The sequence below is a fragment of the Mastigoproctus giganteus genome, chromosome 12, assembly GCF_048544385.1.
Source record: "Mastigoproctus giganteus isolate SK-2022 chromosome 12, ASM4854438v1, whole genome shotgun sequence".
NCBI lineage: Eukaryota > Metazoa > Arthropoda > Arachnida > Uropygi > Thelyphonidae > Mastigoproctus > Mastigoproctus giganteus.
The window spans coordinates 108,452,567-108,467,545 of record NC_143586.1 but is presented as its reverse complement, the minus strand read 5'-3'; the positions used below and the strand labels follow the sequence as shown (position 1 = coordinate 108,467,545).

General features: G+C 38.1%; 1 protein-coding gene across 1 annotated transcript in view; it reads right to left on the bottom strand.

Annotated features, from left to right (window-relative positions):
- The window catches only part of LOC150077329 (proton-coupled zinc antiporter SLC30A1-like), a 214,786-nt gene that overhangs the window by 70,657 nt on the left and 129,150 nt on the right, over positions 1-14,979 (bottom strand). Inside the window, exon 6 of the mRNA XM_090385858.1 lies at positions 10,098-10,180. Within this exon, the coding sequence (XP_090241984.1) occupies positions 10,098-10,180 (83 nt within the window). The remainder of the gene's footprint in view (positions 1-10,097; positions 10,181-14,979) is intronic.

The window sequence follows — 14,979 nt, the reverse complement described above, 5'->3', positions numbered from 1 at the left end:
GCTTCCACCAGAGGCGCTTCCCACGTTCACACTATTAGTCTGCGCTGAGCACTCACTAGTAGCGCAATTACAGCCAGCTCATGACGAATTTTTCATGATCATTATGATATCTCAAGTCAGCCTGGTCATCATGCTCCCCCCCTTTACGATGATACCTGGATACGATAGTGTCTTCAGTTCTAACTTTTTAGAATTTTTGATTTGTATGACGTCACAATCATACTTCCTGAAGTAAGTATGATGGCAACAATACAAATATTTGTCAACAATTTATTTTTTCATCTCGCATTTTCATAACATTCCATTGTTAGGTGCGCCTAACAGATGCGTATGTCGTTTCAACTGCAAGATCAGCGCTTCAATCGACACTGTTTTCTAGAGACATTTAGATACGTTGCAATCGCAAGTATACATCTGTTACTTTAGTTATCATAAATCCATTGTATCGTGTCTTCCAGAAATTATGAAAATTTGTGAACGTTCAATAAAATATTTTCGACACAAAAGCTCTTTTATTTCATAATTAATATACAAATCAAAATACTTAAAAGAAATACTAAGGATTTGCATAAAACCATCTACAGCGCGTGGTGCTCGGCACACACGCCACTTTTTTATTCGTCTCTTTTTTTTTTCTGACAACTAGGGAAATATAATGGATACATTTTTTTTCCATGATAAAATTTTAATATTGCAAATAAAAAATAACATGGAATACATCCTATATCACAAAACATTCTACAATATAAAAACAAATATTGCATAAAAAACAAACTTCTAGAAAAGGTACACAAAAATCACAGATTACATGAAAAAAATTATTATACAGATATTCAAGAAAAATTTATTCTAAAAATTCTATATTGCCATATAGAATTTACTTCTTTATTAATATTTGTTGCCGACCTTCTGCTGTGCTCAACAGCTGAGCAATGATTACAGAGGAATGATTTGATGTAACAATCTGGATCAAATTGAAGGAATGGTTTTCCATTTAGATGTATGGTCATCATAATCTGTAACGTGCTTAATTGTCATATATTATTCATTACGCTGAAAGCTTGCTCAGCTTCAGCACTGCTAATCGGAATGGTTTTAAAGATATTTCTGCCTTTCTTAATTGAAAAGGGAATTTCACTCAATTTTAAAGATAAACTGTCTTCGAAAAAATCTCTAAAATCATTAATTTTTATTTCATATGCCACAGAGAAGAAAGTTCTTTCTTATTCCATGATTCCAGGTAGCATATGTTTAAAATTTCGTTCAAATCATCAATAGCATCATTATTTTCTTTATTTAATTTAAAATTACTTTGTTGCATTAATAACTTATCCTTAATAACTTGTCACGAGGTAATTTTTTAAATGTGTTCTTTCAATTTTGATTCCTTCAAATTCTTTCAACTTCAACATGCTCTCAATTTTAGCTTCATAATTTCCTTCATAATTTTTAAAATTAGCGATGGCACTGATAGTTAGAATAATTAATTTATCTGCTTTTACTATAGTGATGCTGCAACTTTGTAAATCTTCTGAAAGGTAAGAGAGCCCGTGTAGGATATCGATCATTAGTGCTAAATCATTAAGAAATTCCAGATTGAAAAGTCAGTTTAACAATCCAGAATATTTAACTTTCTGATTCAAAATGTTTGTACAAAGCGGGATAATTCCTCCAACCCTCAATTGCCACCCACAAGCTACAAGCTGCCCATCATGGCCCAAACACATGACCGATCTTTATAGTTTCCACATCAAGTTCTTTAGCAATAATCCTGAATTCGTGCTGGTTTTTTGGAGAATGGTGATGTAATGATATACTGTTTTTTTTTTAATTATTGCCTGTATGCAGGGCCGGATTTAAACATCATGCAGCCCTAAGCTATAACATGTATGAGGCCCTTTTCTCTTAAAGTTCACTTGTAACAATATTAAAAAAAGGATTATTTAAAATCGAGCAAGGCTCTAAGCTGTAGCTTGTTTAGCTTATATGTAAATCTACCCCTGTCTGTATGCCATTATATTTTGGAACATTTTATTCACAGTGAAAGCCTTGATGCGGTTTCCAAATCTGCTAACATTTCATCTTCAGAAAGTTTACGTAATATCTTAGTTGCCTTCCTTCCGCTCGACGTTGATACTGTCACTAGTTCTTTGAATACTGTGCAAAATATTGGATATTAAGTACTGTGACCATGTAAACATAGACGGGAGAAATTTACTGAAACGTATGCATCACTCACTTCTCCGAAAAACATATGACTTCTTGTTGGAGTAAAGGGGAACCACAACGGGTTGACCAGAGGCTATTATCCATGTAGGGAATCTTCTTAATCCTCTGACTGGATATGGAAAGCATATTAACTAGCGTAACTTCTCGGAATGTGGCTCCATAGATTTTACGGACGCCACTAATGTTGTGGAACAGTAATCCCTTTCACCCTTAATTTGTGTTTTCTAATTACCTAAAGGCCAGAGGTGAGAACAATGCATACAAAGTTGTATGCATTGTTCTCACCTCTGAACAATGTTCAGAGGTGAGAATTGTTCTACGGAAACTATTTTAAGTGTAATTACCAAGGGGAATTCAAAAAAAAATTTTGCTATAAAGAAGTTCGTTAAACAGAGGTCCAACTTTAATTAATTGAAAAATTAAGCAATTTTAAAATACATAACTGGTTGATTGTGCCATTAAAATGCTGGGGCCCGCTCGCCCCACCATAGTTTTGGCTCTGGATACTCAATAATTGAATTCAGGATTTCATTTGTAAAATAAATGATCGTTTCAACAATGGGCTCACAAATATTCAAAAAAAAAAAAAAAATAACAATGCACTCTTGCGAGCCCACTATAGCTCATCACTGGACCTAACAGAAAGTTGTTGGAATGGTTTTTAGTAGGCAACTCAACTCCACCATTATTACTGTTTCCTTCAACTAGAATTTCCAATGAATTTTTCAAATTAAGCCCCTGTCTTATACCTTGACAGAAATTACAATTCTAAAACAAAAGAATGCCACTTAAAATCTCTTTGTGATCCACCCTCTGGTATACCCATCATCAGGGGCAGCCTGTGCATATGGAGGGGGAGAGTCATGTTAGGATTACCCAAGAACAACTTCATCCACCCATTTGAATTATAATCATAAATTGTGTGCTTTTGGGTGATTTTCCTGTTTTGCTGGACAAAAATTCTTGGTTTACAGAAAAAAAAAACAAAAAAAATATTGTTATCTTTGCCCGAGACTCTCTAATTCAATCAACGAGTAAAAAAAAAAAAAAAAAAAAAGAAACACCATAAAAATAAATGTCCCTGGCATCATTGACAGAATTCAAACCCAGGCCTTTTCCTCCATAAGCAGTGCTACCCTTGGAAACAACTTATATGGTTGGATCTTGCCAGCAGTAAAGTGGTTATAATCACCATCCTCCATGCACAGATTGGAAAAGGCCCAGGTTCGAATCTAGTCGGTGATACAAGGAAGTGTTATGGGCTTTTTATGTGGCTGAGTTAGTCCATCTCAGGCATAGATAGAAAGGTGTTCTTAACTGTCCGGAAACTCTGGATTTTCTTCTAGCAAAACACGCAGAGAAGACATGCACTTTACAGACATAATAGAAATGGGTAGATGAGATAATTCTTGGCTAGCTGTAATATGACAGTTTTTTTATTTTGACCCCATAAACTGAAGACCAAACCAGAAGAATGTTCCTGGCATCTCTCAGGAAATGGAGTTTTAACCTGCAACTACAAGTTAAATATTCTTGTCATCTTTGATTTTAGCATTAGCAGAGGAATATTATGCAAGAAAGCAAGCTTATACAGCTTCAGCCAAAAAAAAAAAAAAACTTCCCATCTCACTCATCCATTTGCTCCAAACGTTTATCCACTTCTTACTTGAATTTATTTAAGCTATCAACTTCCACAACAACAGGTGGAAGTTTGTTCCAGCAATCAACCATTGGCTAAAGGCAAACTTCCGCACATCTATCCAATAACTATCTTTCCTCAATTTCAGTTTATGCCCCTCGGGTTTGTAATCTGAGTAAGAAGAAGAAGAAGAATCCATCAGCATTGAGCCTGCTCAATCCATTCAAGGCCTTATACACTTCAATCAGATCAATTTGCAGGTACCTAGTCTCCAGATGCTGCAATTTTCAGAACTTAAGCCTTTCTTCGTAAGAGCAACCCTTTGTTCCATTTACTAATCTTGTTGCCCTTCTCTGTACTTGTTCCAACAGCTCTACATCCTTCTTAAAATGAGGCCTCCAGACCTGCATACAGTACTCAAGGTGTGGCCTGACCATTGCCTTATACAAGGGGATAATCACCTCCTTTTCCCTGCTAGAAAAATTCCTGTATATCATTGACAAGACCCCATGACCTACTCTGGCAGACTGTCTGCACTACTCAGAAAACTTCATATCTGACTGAACAATTACCCCCAGGCCCTTTTCATTCTCTACCACTCTCAGTGTAGTACCACACAGTTGATGCATTACTCTGGGGTTACTGCTTCCCATATGCAGTACTTTACATTTGTCAATGTTAAACTTCAGTTGCCACCACTCAACCCATCTTTTCTAGATCACGTTGCAGCAGTGTACTGTCATTAGTGTCCTTAACAATCCTGCCAACCTTTTTATCGTCTGCAAACCTACACGTTAAACCTGATATACCATCAACAATATCGTTAATAAATAAAGAAAACAACAGTGGACCCAATACTGAACAATGGGGAACTCCACTAATAACATTAGTCCAGGAGGAGGACTGTCCACTGATTACCACTCTCTGTCTTCTCCCACTTTTATCCATTGTGACAACTTGCCCTTAATGCCATACCACTCTAATTTGTATAGTAGTCTTCCATGTGCAACATTATCAAAAGCTTTCCTGAAATCCAAGTATATGATATCAAAATTATTTTTGGCATCCAGTTCCTTTGTGACCATGTCATAGTAACCAATCAAATTGGCCAGACAAGACCTCCCCTTAACAAACCCATGCTGTGTCTGAATCATTACTGCAGTCTTGCCTAGATGATCCTGCAATGCTTCTTTAAACAGTAACTCCATTATTTTACCTGGAACAAAAATCAAACTAACAGGTCTGTAATTACTCGTGTCACCCTTTGACCCTCCTTTGTGAATTGAAGAAACATTTGCATATCTTCAGTCCGTTGGGACTTCCTCCGAGTCCAAGGATGCTCTCTATTATTATGTCTAAGAGTTTGCTTACATCCTTTGCTGCCTCCTTTAATATAACTGGATAGATCCTATCCACCCTAGGTGCCTTTCTTATGTTTAACTTCAACAATTTTCCCTCCACTTTGCTCTCAGTTATTACAAAATCATTTAACTCCCTGTTAGAGTTTGATAAACATCTGGCCTTCTCCTCCTTGAATAACTCCTCAATTTTGTCAAACTTAATTGTTCTTTAGTGGGAACAGAACATTCACTATGACTGGACTATGCAGTAATGTGCCTATCAGCATTAGCATTCGTAGAGGCATTTGATGCAAGAAAGCAAACTTATACAGCATCAGCCAAGAAAAAAAAAAAAAAAAAAAAAAAAAAACACTTCCACTTCACCCCTCTGTTCGTTCAAAATACCTGTCCAGCTGAGCCTTAAACTTATTTAAGCTATCAACTTCCACGACAAGGGATGGAAGTCAGTTCCACCAACCAACCACCCGTTGGCTAAAAGCAAATTTCCGCACGTCTATCCTACATCTCTCTTTCCTCAATTTGAATTTATGCCCTCTCAGGTGATTATTCTGAGCGAGAGGAAGAATCCCATCAGCATTGAGCATGCTCAAACCATTCAAGGCTTTATACACCTCTATCAGATCACCTCGCTGGTGCCTGGTCTCCAGACACTGTAATTTGCAAAACTTAAGCCTTTCTTCGTAAGAGCACCCCTTTGTTCCATTCACTAATCTTGTTGCCCTTCTCTGTACTCGTTCCAGCAGCTCTACATCCTTCTTGAAATGAGGCCTCCAGACCTGTATACAGTACTCTAGGTGTGGCCTGACCATTGCCTTATACAAGGGAATAATCACCTCCTTATCCCTGCTAGAAAAATTCCTATATATCATTGACAATACACCATGAGCTACTCTTGCAGCCAGTCTGCACTGCTCAGAGAACTTCATATCTGCCTGCACAACCACCCCCAGGTCCCTTTCATTCTCTACCACTGTCAGTGTAGTACCACAGAGTTGATACGTTGCTCTGGGGTTGCTGTTTCCCATGTGTAGTACTTTACATTTGTCAATGTTAAACTTCATTTGCCACCTCTCAGCCCATCTGCTCAACCTTTCCAGATCCTGTTGCAGCAGCATAGTGTCAGTAGTGTCCTTGACAACCCTGCCTACCTTTGTATCGTCTGCAAACTTCGACATTAAGCTTGATATACCCTCATCAATATCATTTATGAATACAAAAAACAATAATGGACCCAACACTGAGCCCTGAGGAACTCCACTAATAACATTAGTCCACGACGAGCAGTGTCCATTGATTACCACTCTGTCTTCTCCCCCTCAGCCACCCCTTTAGCCACAGCAGCAATTTGCCTCCAATGCCACACTGCTCCAATTTGTGCAGCAGTCTTCCATGTGCAACAGTATCAAAAGCCTTTCTAAGATCCAAGTATATAATATCAAAGTTATTCCCTGCATCCAGTTCCTTTGTGACTGCATCATAGTATCCAATCAAATTGGTCAGGCAAGACTTCCCCTTAACAAAACCATGCTGTGTCCGAGCTATAACTGAAGTCTTGTCTAAATGATCCTGCAGTGCTTCTTTAACCAGTGCCTCCATTAATTTTCCTGGAACAAAAGTTAAACTCACAGGTCTATAATTACTTGTGTCAGCCTTTGATCCTCCTTTGTGAACTGGGGTGACATTTGCACATCTCCAGTCTGTGGGTACCTCCCCTGAGTCCAAGGAAGCTCTCATAATTATGGCTAAGGGTTTGCTTACTTCCTTTGCTGCCTCCTTTAATATAACTGGATAGATCCCATCCACCCCGGGTGCCTTTCTTGTGTTTATCTTCAACAATTTCTCCTCCACTTTACTCTCAGTTATTACAAGATTCTCTAGCTTACTGCTAGAGTTGAATACACCTCTGGCTTTCCCCTCGCTAAATAACTCCTCATGTGTGAATGTGGATGCAAAATATTCATTTAGTTTGTTAGCTACCTGAGCAGGATCATCAACAGTTGACCCATCGATATCAAGTAGACCAATCTGATTCATCCCCTTCCTTCTAGAGTTTACATAAGTAAAGAACTCTTTGCTGTTTTTCTTTGCATCCCTTGCCAAAGATTTCTCGTAATCTGCCTTCGCCTGCCTAACCTCCTTTGTAACTTGGTTACAGATCAACTTGTATCTATCATAGGCTTCTGTGTCATGTGTTAATTTGTATGTATCCCATGCATGGTTCTTCTCTGCCATATGCCTCATCAGTTCATCTGACATCCATTTAGGCCTAAACCTTGAACAATATTTCTTAGTTGGTATGTAAAGCCTAGTAGCTTCCAAGATAAGTTCTTTGAATGCTTCCCATTTTGCATTTGCTGTTGGTAACATCATCAGTTGGTCCCACTGTATAGAATTTAAATACTGTCTCAGTCCATCGTAGTCGCCTTTACGAAAGCAATAACCCTTCCCTTTACCCCTAATGGTAGTTACCTCTTTGAGTAAATCCCACTTCAGCACACTGTGATCACTGCCACCTAGTGGTTCATTTATCTGCAGATTCTTAATGCATGAAGAATCACTGCTGATAATCAAATCAAGAGTATTCCTCCCTCTAGCTGCTGTGTGGCGCCTCCGTAGCCAGGTGGGAAGGAGCAGCAGTGCGTAGCACACGCTTCTTGATTAGACCGGGGTTCGAGCCCGTCACCACCAAATACGGAGGATGCGGAAAGGTCAGGGAATGACCACCGCATATCCCGGAGCAATATGGCCTTAGTTGCTAATGCTCCTAAAAACCAAATAACAAACAATAACAAACTAACCCTCTAGCTGCCTCCTGAACATGCTGATGTAGAAAATAATCATCCAATAAATCCACAAAAGCCTTGCTAGTGTGTGAGTGACCAGCCCCCAAATTCCAGTCAATATCTGGGAAATTAAAATCTCCCATTATAAGACTCTCTGATTTACTGGCCCACTCTATTTCCCTGTACAGTATCTTATTATACTCATCAGAGTCATTAGGCCTATAGCACACTCCTACTCTCAATTTTGATCTCCCAATGCTTATGTCACACCAAACTGACTCTACACTGCACTGTCCCGCGATGTCCACTGGCTTCACTTCCTTGGATTTTATGTATTTCTTGACTAATAGCATAACCCCTCCTCCCTTCATATCCAGTCTATCCTTTCTGTAGACGTTGTACTCCCCAAATTCCGGTTCTGCATTCCTTATATCTGTGTGACACCACGTCTCTGATATCCCAACAATATCTGCCTTTGATGTTTTGAGCAATACCTCAAATTCATCAAATTTATTTACTAAACTCCTAGCATTGGTGTACACGCAAGTATACATGCACCTGTTCCTATTCTTAGCTACCTAACACAACCCGTGTTTACTTGTACCGCAATGACTACCGGAAGTCTCTGAAATATCCTGCATCTTGTTTTTCAGGCTTCTGCTCATTCCAATAGAAGCAGTGCAAGAATCTCTTTCACCTCTGCCAGTGGCTACTGTTAATCTATTCGTCTTTTTCTCCCCCCAAGCTAGCAGTTTTCCGACCCACCTAACACTGCCTCAATAGCATCAGCAAATATTCTTGCACCCTTTCTATTTAAGTGTATCCCATCCCTGTAGAAGCAATCTCTCTTGTTAACAAGTACAGTCCAGGCTGAAAAAAATTCTACCCCTTGAGCCTTGCACAATCTTTCCAGGGCCGAATTGATCGACAAGGCTCTCATCATATACTCCCTCCTATCGTGTCTGGGCAGAATTGCAGACACTTTCAATTTCAACCCTATTTCACGGCTTTTTTTCAACAGTGACCTGTACTTGTTAAGCAATTCTGCTGGTCTCCTACTCTTGATGTCATTAGTGCCAACGTGTACAACTATATCACCTTTTGTGCCCTTAAAAGATGATATCTGCTCTACAACGTCATCAACCTTTGTCCCTGGCAGACATACTCTGGTCCTGTTCCACCTATCCTTTTTACAAAGCATGTTCCCCGTTTCCCTGACAATAGAGTCACCAACAACTACTATCATCTATCATCTTGTATTTACTTATTTAATTTCTGCCTAATTTTCTCCCTCCCCCTCCAATCCTATATATAATAGCATTGACAAAAATTTGTTGCTTGGTAAGTTTAATCAGTTAAACTGATCAAGTGACATAAATATGATAACAATGATTAATTTTTCAATGATGCTAAAATGGATGAATTAAAGGATTTTAAAATGGGGCATTAACTGATATGAATAAAACAGCAGCACCAAGGATTTTCTTTTATTAGTCATTTTAAAAAAAATCATCTATTTTTATGTTTGTATGAAAACTGGGAAACTCCACTATGTAGGTAACTGACTAAGCTCTCACTGTGCCCTCACACAGAGAAATGGGTATATACAGATGGATCATATCAACACCAATATCAGCTTTTAAATATCAGCAGGAATGCGATGGGCATGTGGATTCAAAATTGGATTCAGTTTCAAAATGAACAAAACCATCTGATGTTTACAGGCATAGGAAGGAGGTGTATGGAGAATACTATTTGTGTGGAACAGCAGTACATACTTTAGGATATGAATCAAATGAGTATGATCCCCAACCAGGCCAGGCATGCTGCTATGCCATTACAGATGCTGCAGTCTCAGGCATGAATAGCAATATTTTTCCCTTGGAAAGTTGGGGGTTTTTTTGTCCAGAAAAGCATGCAAATTGACCATAGGACACACAATATATGAACATAATACACGTGGGCTTGGACTGTAGTGGCCCTAATTGACAGTTTATTTTTTTCTTTTCCTCCTTTTTTTTTCTTCTGGATAGTTTGTAATTAATAATGAGATTAAAAACTAATAATAATATTCAAATTACTTACTTTTGATAGAAGTCTCTGCTTCAAGCCACTTATGTCAAAGTTGGTAGGGATGCCTTGCATCAAGATTAAACCAGACTCCTTCACTGAAATGAAATATACACCACCTAATATTTCAAGTTAATGAGAACAAGAGTGTTCAAACAGAAGAATGTTTAAATTAAAATAATATGCAAACAATCACACATAATAATTTATATTACTGCAGTAGTAGATGTGTTCTTAGAATTAGAGCAATAATTCTATGGTCAGTATTGCTTATGATCTAAAAACAAGTTATTAAACTGGAAGCAGTACATAACATTTGGTGGCTAATTCATTTAATCCATAAAATATTGCCACTGATAAATTCTCATTACACCTATCTTTAAACCAGGACTGTTTGAAAATTATAAGAGTAAAGAGATGTTTTGAGGAGAGAGAAACAATGTCTTTGATATAATCAAATGTCACTCGAATAAAGGCTCCTGGTAACCTTTCTTTACTTCTTGTTAAGAGATGCTGCACATCTATGAACATTAGGTAACTAAATCAAAATGACTGCCCTACAAATAGGTATTAGTAGTGGCAAAATGATGAAAGAAAACAAGCTTATAAAGCATCATTCAAAAAAAAATAAAATTTACCACATCAATAATTTATCTAGTTCTTTCAATTTATTCAAACAACTCACTTCCACAACAGATGGAAATTTGTTCCAACAATCAACCACCTGGTGGCGGAAAGCAAACTTCCGCACACAGCCATCCTTCCTCAATTTGAATGATGCAAAGTCTGAGCAAGAGAAAGGATGCCATCACATTGATCTTGTTCAATCCATTCAAAGCCTTAAACACCTAAACAGATTACCTTGCAGGTGCCTAGTCTCAGACACTGCAGTTTACAGAACTAAAGCCTCTCTTGGTGATAACACCCTTTTGTTCCCCTCACCAACCCTGTTGCCTTCCTCAGGACCCATTCCAGCAGTACTATATTGTTCGTAAAATGAGGCCTCCAGACCTGTATGCAGTACTCAATATGCAGCCTAGCCACTGCCATGTACAATGGAATAATCATCTCCTATCCTTCTTATCAAAGTTCCTGTGACAAAACTCCATGAGCTAACCTGGTAGAAGGTCTGCATTGATCAGAGAACTTTATATATTACTGCACAATTACCATCAGTTTTTTTTCATTTTCCACTACCCTCAGTGTAGTACCACACAGTTCATTTGTTAATCTGAGATTATGCTACATATATGCAGTATCTTATTTATCAATGTTAAACTTAACTTCAACTTCCATTTCTCAGCACATCTGCCTAGTTTTCTTGATCTTGTTGCAGTAGCTTACCTTGGTTACTGTGAGTAACCACCTTAAGCATCCTTTGTATCATCTGCAAACTTAGACATTAAGCCTGATATACTTACATCCCTTTATCCATAGCATTAACTTGCCCTTAATGTCACACTGCTCCAATTTATACAGCAGTCTTTTATGTGCAACAGTACTGAAAGCTTTCCTGAACTCCAAGTATATGATATCAAATTATTTTTTGCATCCAATTCTTTTGTGACTGCATCATAGTATCCAATCAAATTGGTCAGGTAAGATTTCCTTTAACAAACCCATACTGTGACTGAAGTATAACTGCACTCCTATCTATATGGTCCTGCATTATTTCTGTAACCAGCGACTCCATTATTTTCCCTAGAACAGAATTTAATAGGTCTATAATTACTCGTGTCACTTTTTGATTCCCTTTACGAATTGGGGATACATTTTCACATCTCCAGTCCACGGGGACTTCTCCTGAATCCATGGATGCTCTCATAATTATGGCTTAGAGTTTGCTTACCTCTTTTACTGTCTCCCTTAATATAATTGGATAGATCACATCTACCCCAGGTGGCTTTTTTATGGGGATTTTATTGAAAATTATAATAGCTTCAATAAATTTTCTTCCACTTTCCTCTTGGTTATCAAAATCATTTAGCTCCCTGTTGGATAAGCAAAGAGTTCTTTACTTATGTAAACTCTAGAAGGAAGGGGATGAATCAGATTGGTCCACTTGATATTGATGGGTCAACTGTTGATGATCCTGCTCAGGTAGCTAACAAACTAAATGAATATTTTGCATCCACATTCACACATGAGGAGTTATTCAGCGAGGGGAATGCCAGAGGTGTATTCAATTCTAGCAGTAAGCTACAGAATCTTGAAATAACTGGGAGTAAAGTGGAGGAGAAACTGCTGAAGATAAACACAAGAAAGGCACCCGGGGTGGATGGGATCTATCCAGTTACATTAAAGGAGGCAGCAAAGGAAGTAAGCAAACCATTAGCCATAATTATGAGAGCTTCCTTGGACTCAGGGGAGGTACCCATAGACTGGAAAAGTGCAAATGTGACCCCAATTCACAAAGGAGGATCAAAGGCTGACACAAGTAATTATAGACCTGTGAGCTTAACTTCTGTTCCAAGAAAATTAATGGAGGCACTGGTTAAAGAAGCACTGCAGGATCATTTAGACAAGACTTCAGTTATAGCTCAGACACAGCATGGTTTTGTTAAGGGGAAGTCTTGCCTGACCAATTTGATTGGATACTATGATGCAGTCACAAAAGAACTGGATGCAGGGAATAACTTTGATATTATATACTTGGATCTTAGAAAGGCTTTTGATACTGTTGCAAATGGAAGACTGCTACACAAATTGGAGCAGTGTGACATTGGAGGCAAATTGCTGCTATGGATAAAGGGGTGGTTGAGGGGGAGAAGACAGAGAGTGGTAATCAATGGACACTGCTCATCGTGGACTAATGTCATTAGTGGAGTCCCTCATGGTTCAGTGTTGGGTCCATTATTGTTTTCTGTATTTATAAATGATATTGATGATGGTATATCAAGCTTAATGTCCAAGTTTGCAGACGATACAAAGGTTGGCAGGGTTGTCAAGGACACTACTGACACTATGCTGCTGCAACAGGATCTGGAAAGGTTGAGCAGATGGGCTGAGAGGTGGCAAATGAAGTTTAACATTGACAAATGTAAAGTACTACACATGGGAAACAGCAACCCCAGAGCAACGTATCAACTCTGTGGTACTACACTGACAGTGGTAGAGAATGAAAGGGACTTGGGGGTGGTTGTGCAGGCAGATATGAAGTTCTCTGAGCAGTGCAGACGGGCTGCAAGAGTAGCTCATGGAGTATTGTCAATGATATACAGGAATTTTTCCAGCAGGGATAAGGAGGTGATTATTCCATTGTATAAGGCAATGGTCAGGCCACACCTAGAGTACTGTATACAGGTCTGGAGGCCTCATTTCAAGAAGGATGTAGAGCTGCTGGAATGAGTACAGAGAAGGGCAACAAGATTAGTGAATGGAACAAAGGGGTGCTCTTACGAAGAAAGGCTTAAGTTTTGCAAATTACAGTGTCTGGAGACTAGGCACCAGCGAGGTGATCTGATAGAGGTGTATAAAGCCTTGAATGGTTTAAGCATGCTCAATGCTGATGGGATTCTTCCTCTAGCTCAGAAAAATCACCTGAGAGGGCATAAATTCAAATTGAGGAAAGACAGATGTAGGATAGACGTGCGGAAATTTGCCTTTAGCCAGCGGGTGGTTGGTTGGTGGAACAGACTTCCATCCCGTGTAGTGGAGGTTGATAGCCTAAATAAATTTAAGGCTCAGCTGGACAAGTATTTTGAAAGAACAGAGGGGTGAAGTGGAAGTGGTTTTTTTTTTTTTTTTTTTTGGCTGATGCTGCATAAGCTTGCTTTCTTGCATCAAATGCCTCTACTAATGCTAATGCTAATGCTAAAAGTCGGCTGCGACTGAACGGATGAAAACAAACAAACAATATTAATTAAGCTGTGTACATAAGCATAAATTTATTTTATTTTGCTAACCTGTGGATAATATTCTTCCAATTTTCACAGTGGACTTGGCCATGCGCCATAAAAACCAAAACCAAACGAAACCAATTTTCACATGTCATTTAATTTTGTTAATTGTTAAGGTAACAAAAAGTGTAAGTTTGTTCTTTGTATCCTTATTTTTATGGCCTGTAGATATATTCCTCTAATTTTCGCTTATTAGAATTGCTATTTAATGGAATCAAAATTCAATTTGCAAATGCGATCACAATATCCAGCGCTTACTGTAACTATTTTATGGCATTAAAAAAATAATTAAATAAATAAATGCTGGCTCGTTCGAATTATTGACGTTCAGATTTTCGATGCTGTATTGTATATAGATTGCATTCAGTCAGAGAGTAATTGATTGCTGGAAATGGATAATTTAACTAAATTTAAAGATGGATACAACAAATTAATAATATGAATGAGTAAATGAAATGAGCAAAACGGATCTTTTTGTTTTGGCCAATGCTTTCTGCACTGCATAATTTTGCCATTTATCCAATTTCTGCATAGCAAAGGAACTAAAGCTTACAGAAATTTTTCAGCAACTGCAAATTTTTATATAATCCAATCCTTGCCCAAAAATAAGCCTGTTTTAGTAAAGTAACAAATTTTTTGTAAAATCATTACAGTGGATGCATTCCTGGAGGTCCAAGAGAAAACTTTCTTTGCAGATGGAATCAGTGCATTGTATAATTGGTGGCAAAAGTGTACTGATTGTTTTTAGCTGCAAAGAAAGTTTTCTCATGAACTGCCAGGAATACGTCCATTGTAATGTCGTTTTTACAAAAAATTTGTTACTATACTTTTTAAACAGACTTCACATAACTTCTCTCTCTCTCTCTCTCTCTCTCTCTCTCTATTCAAAAGACAAAAAATAAACAAGCAGTCTCAAATCAATCGATGGATTTTATTATGCATGAAAGAACAAAACAAAACAAGTAACTCATTGTATGCCCATACACATGTTTTGGACA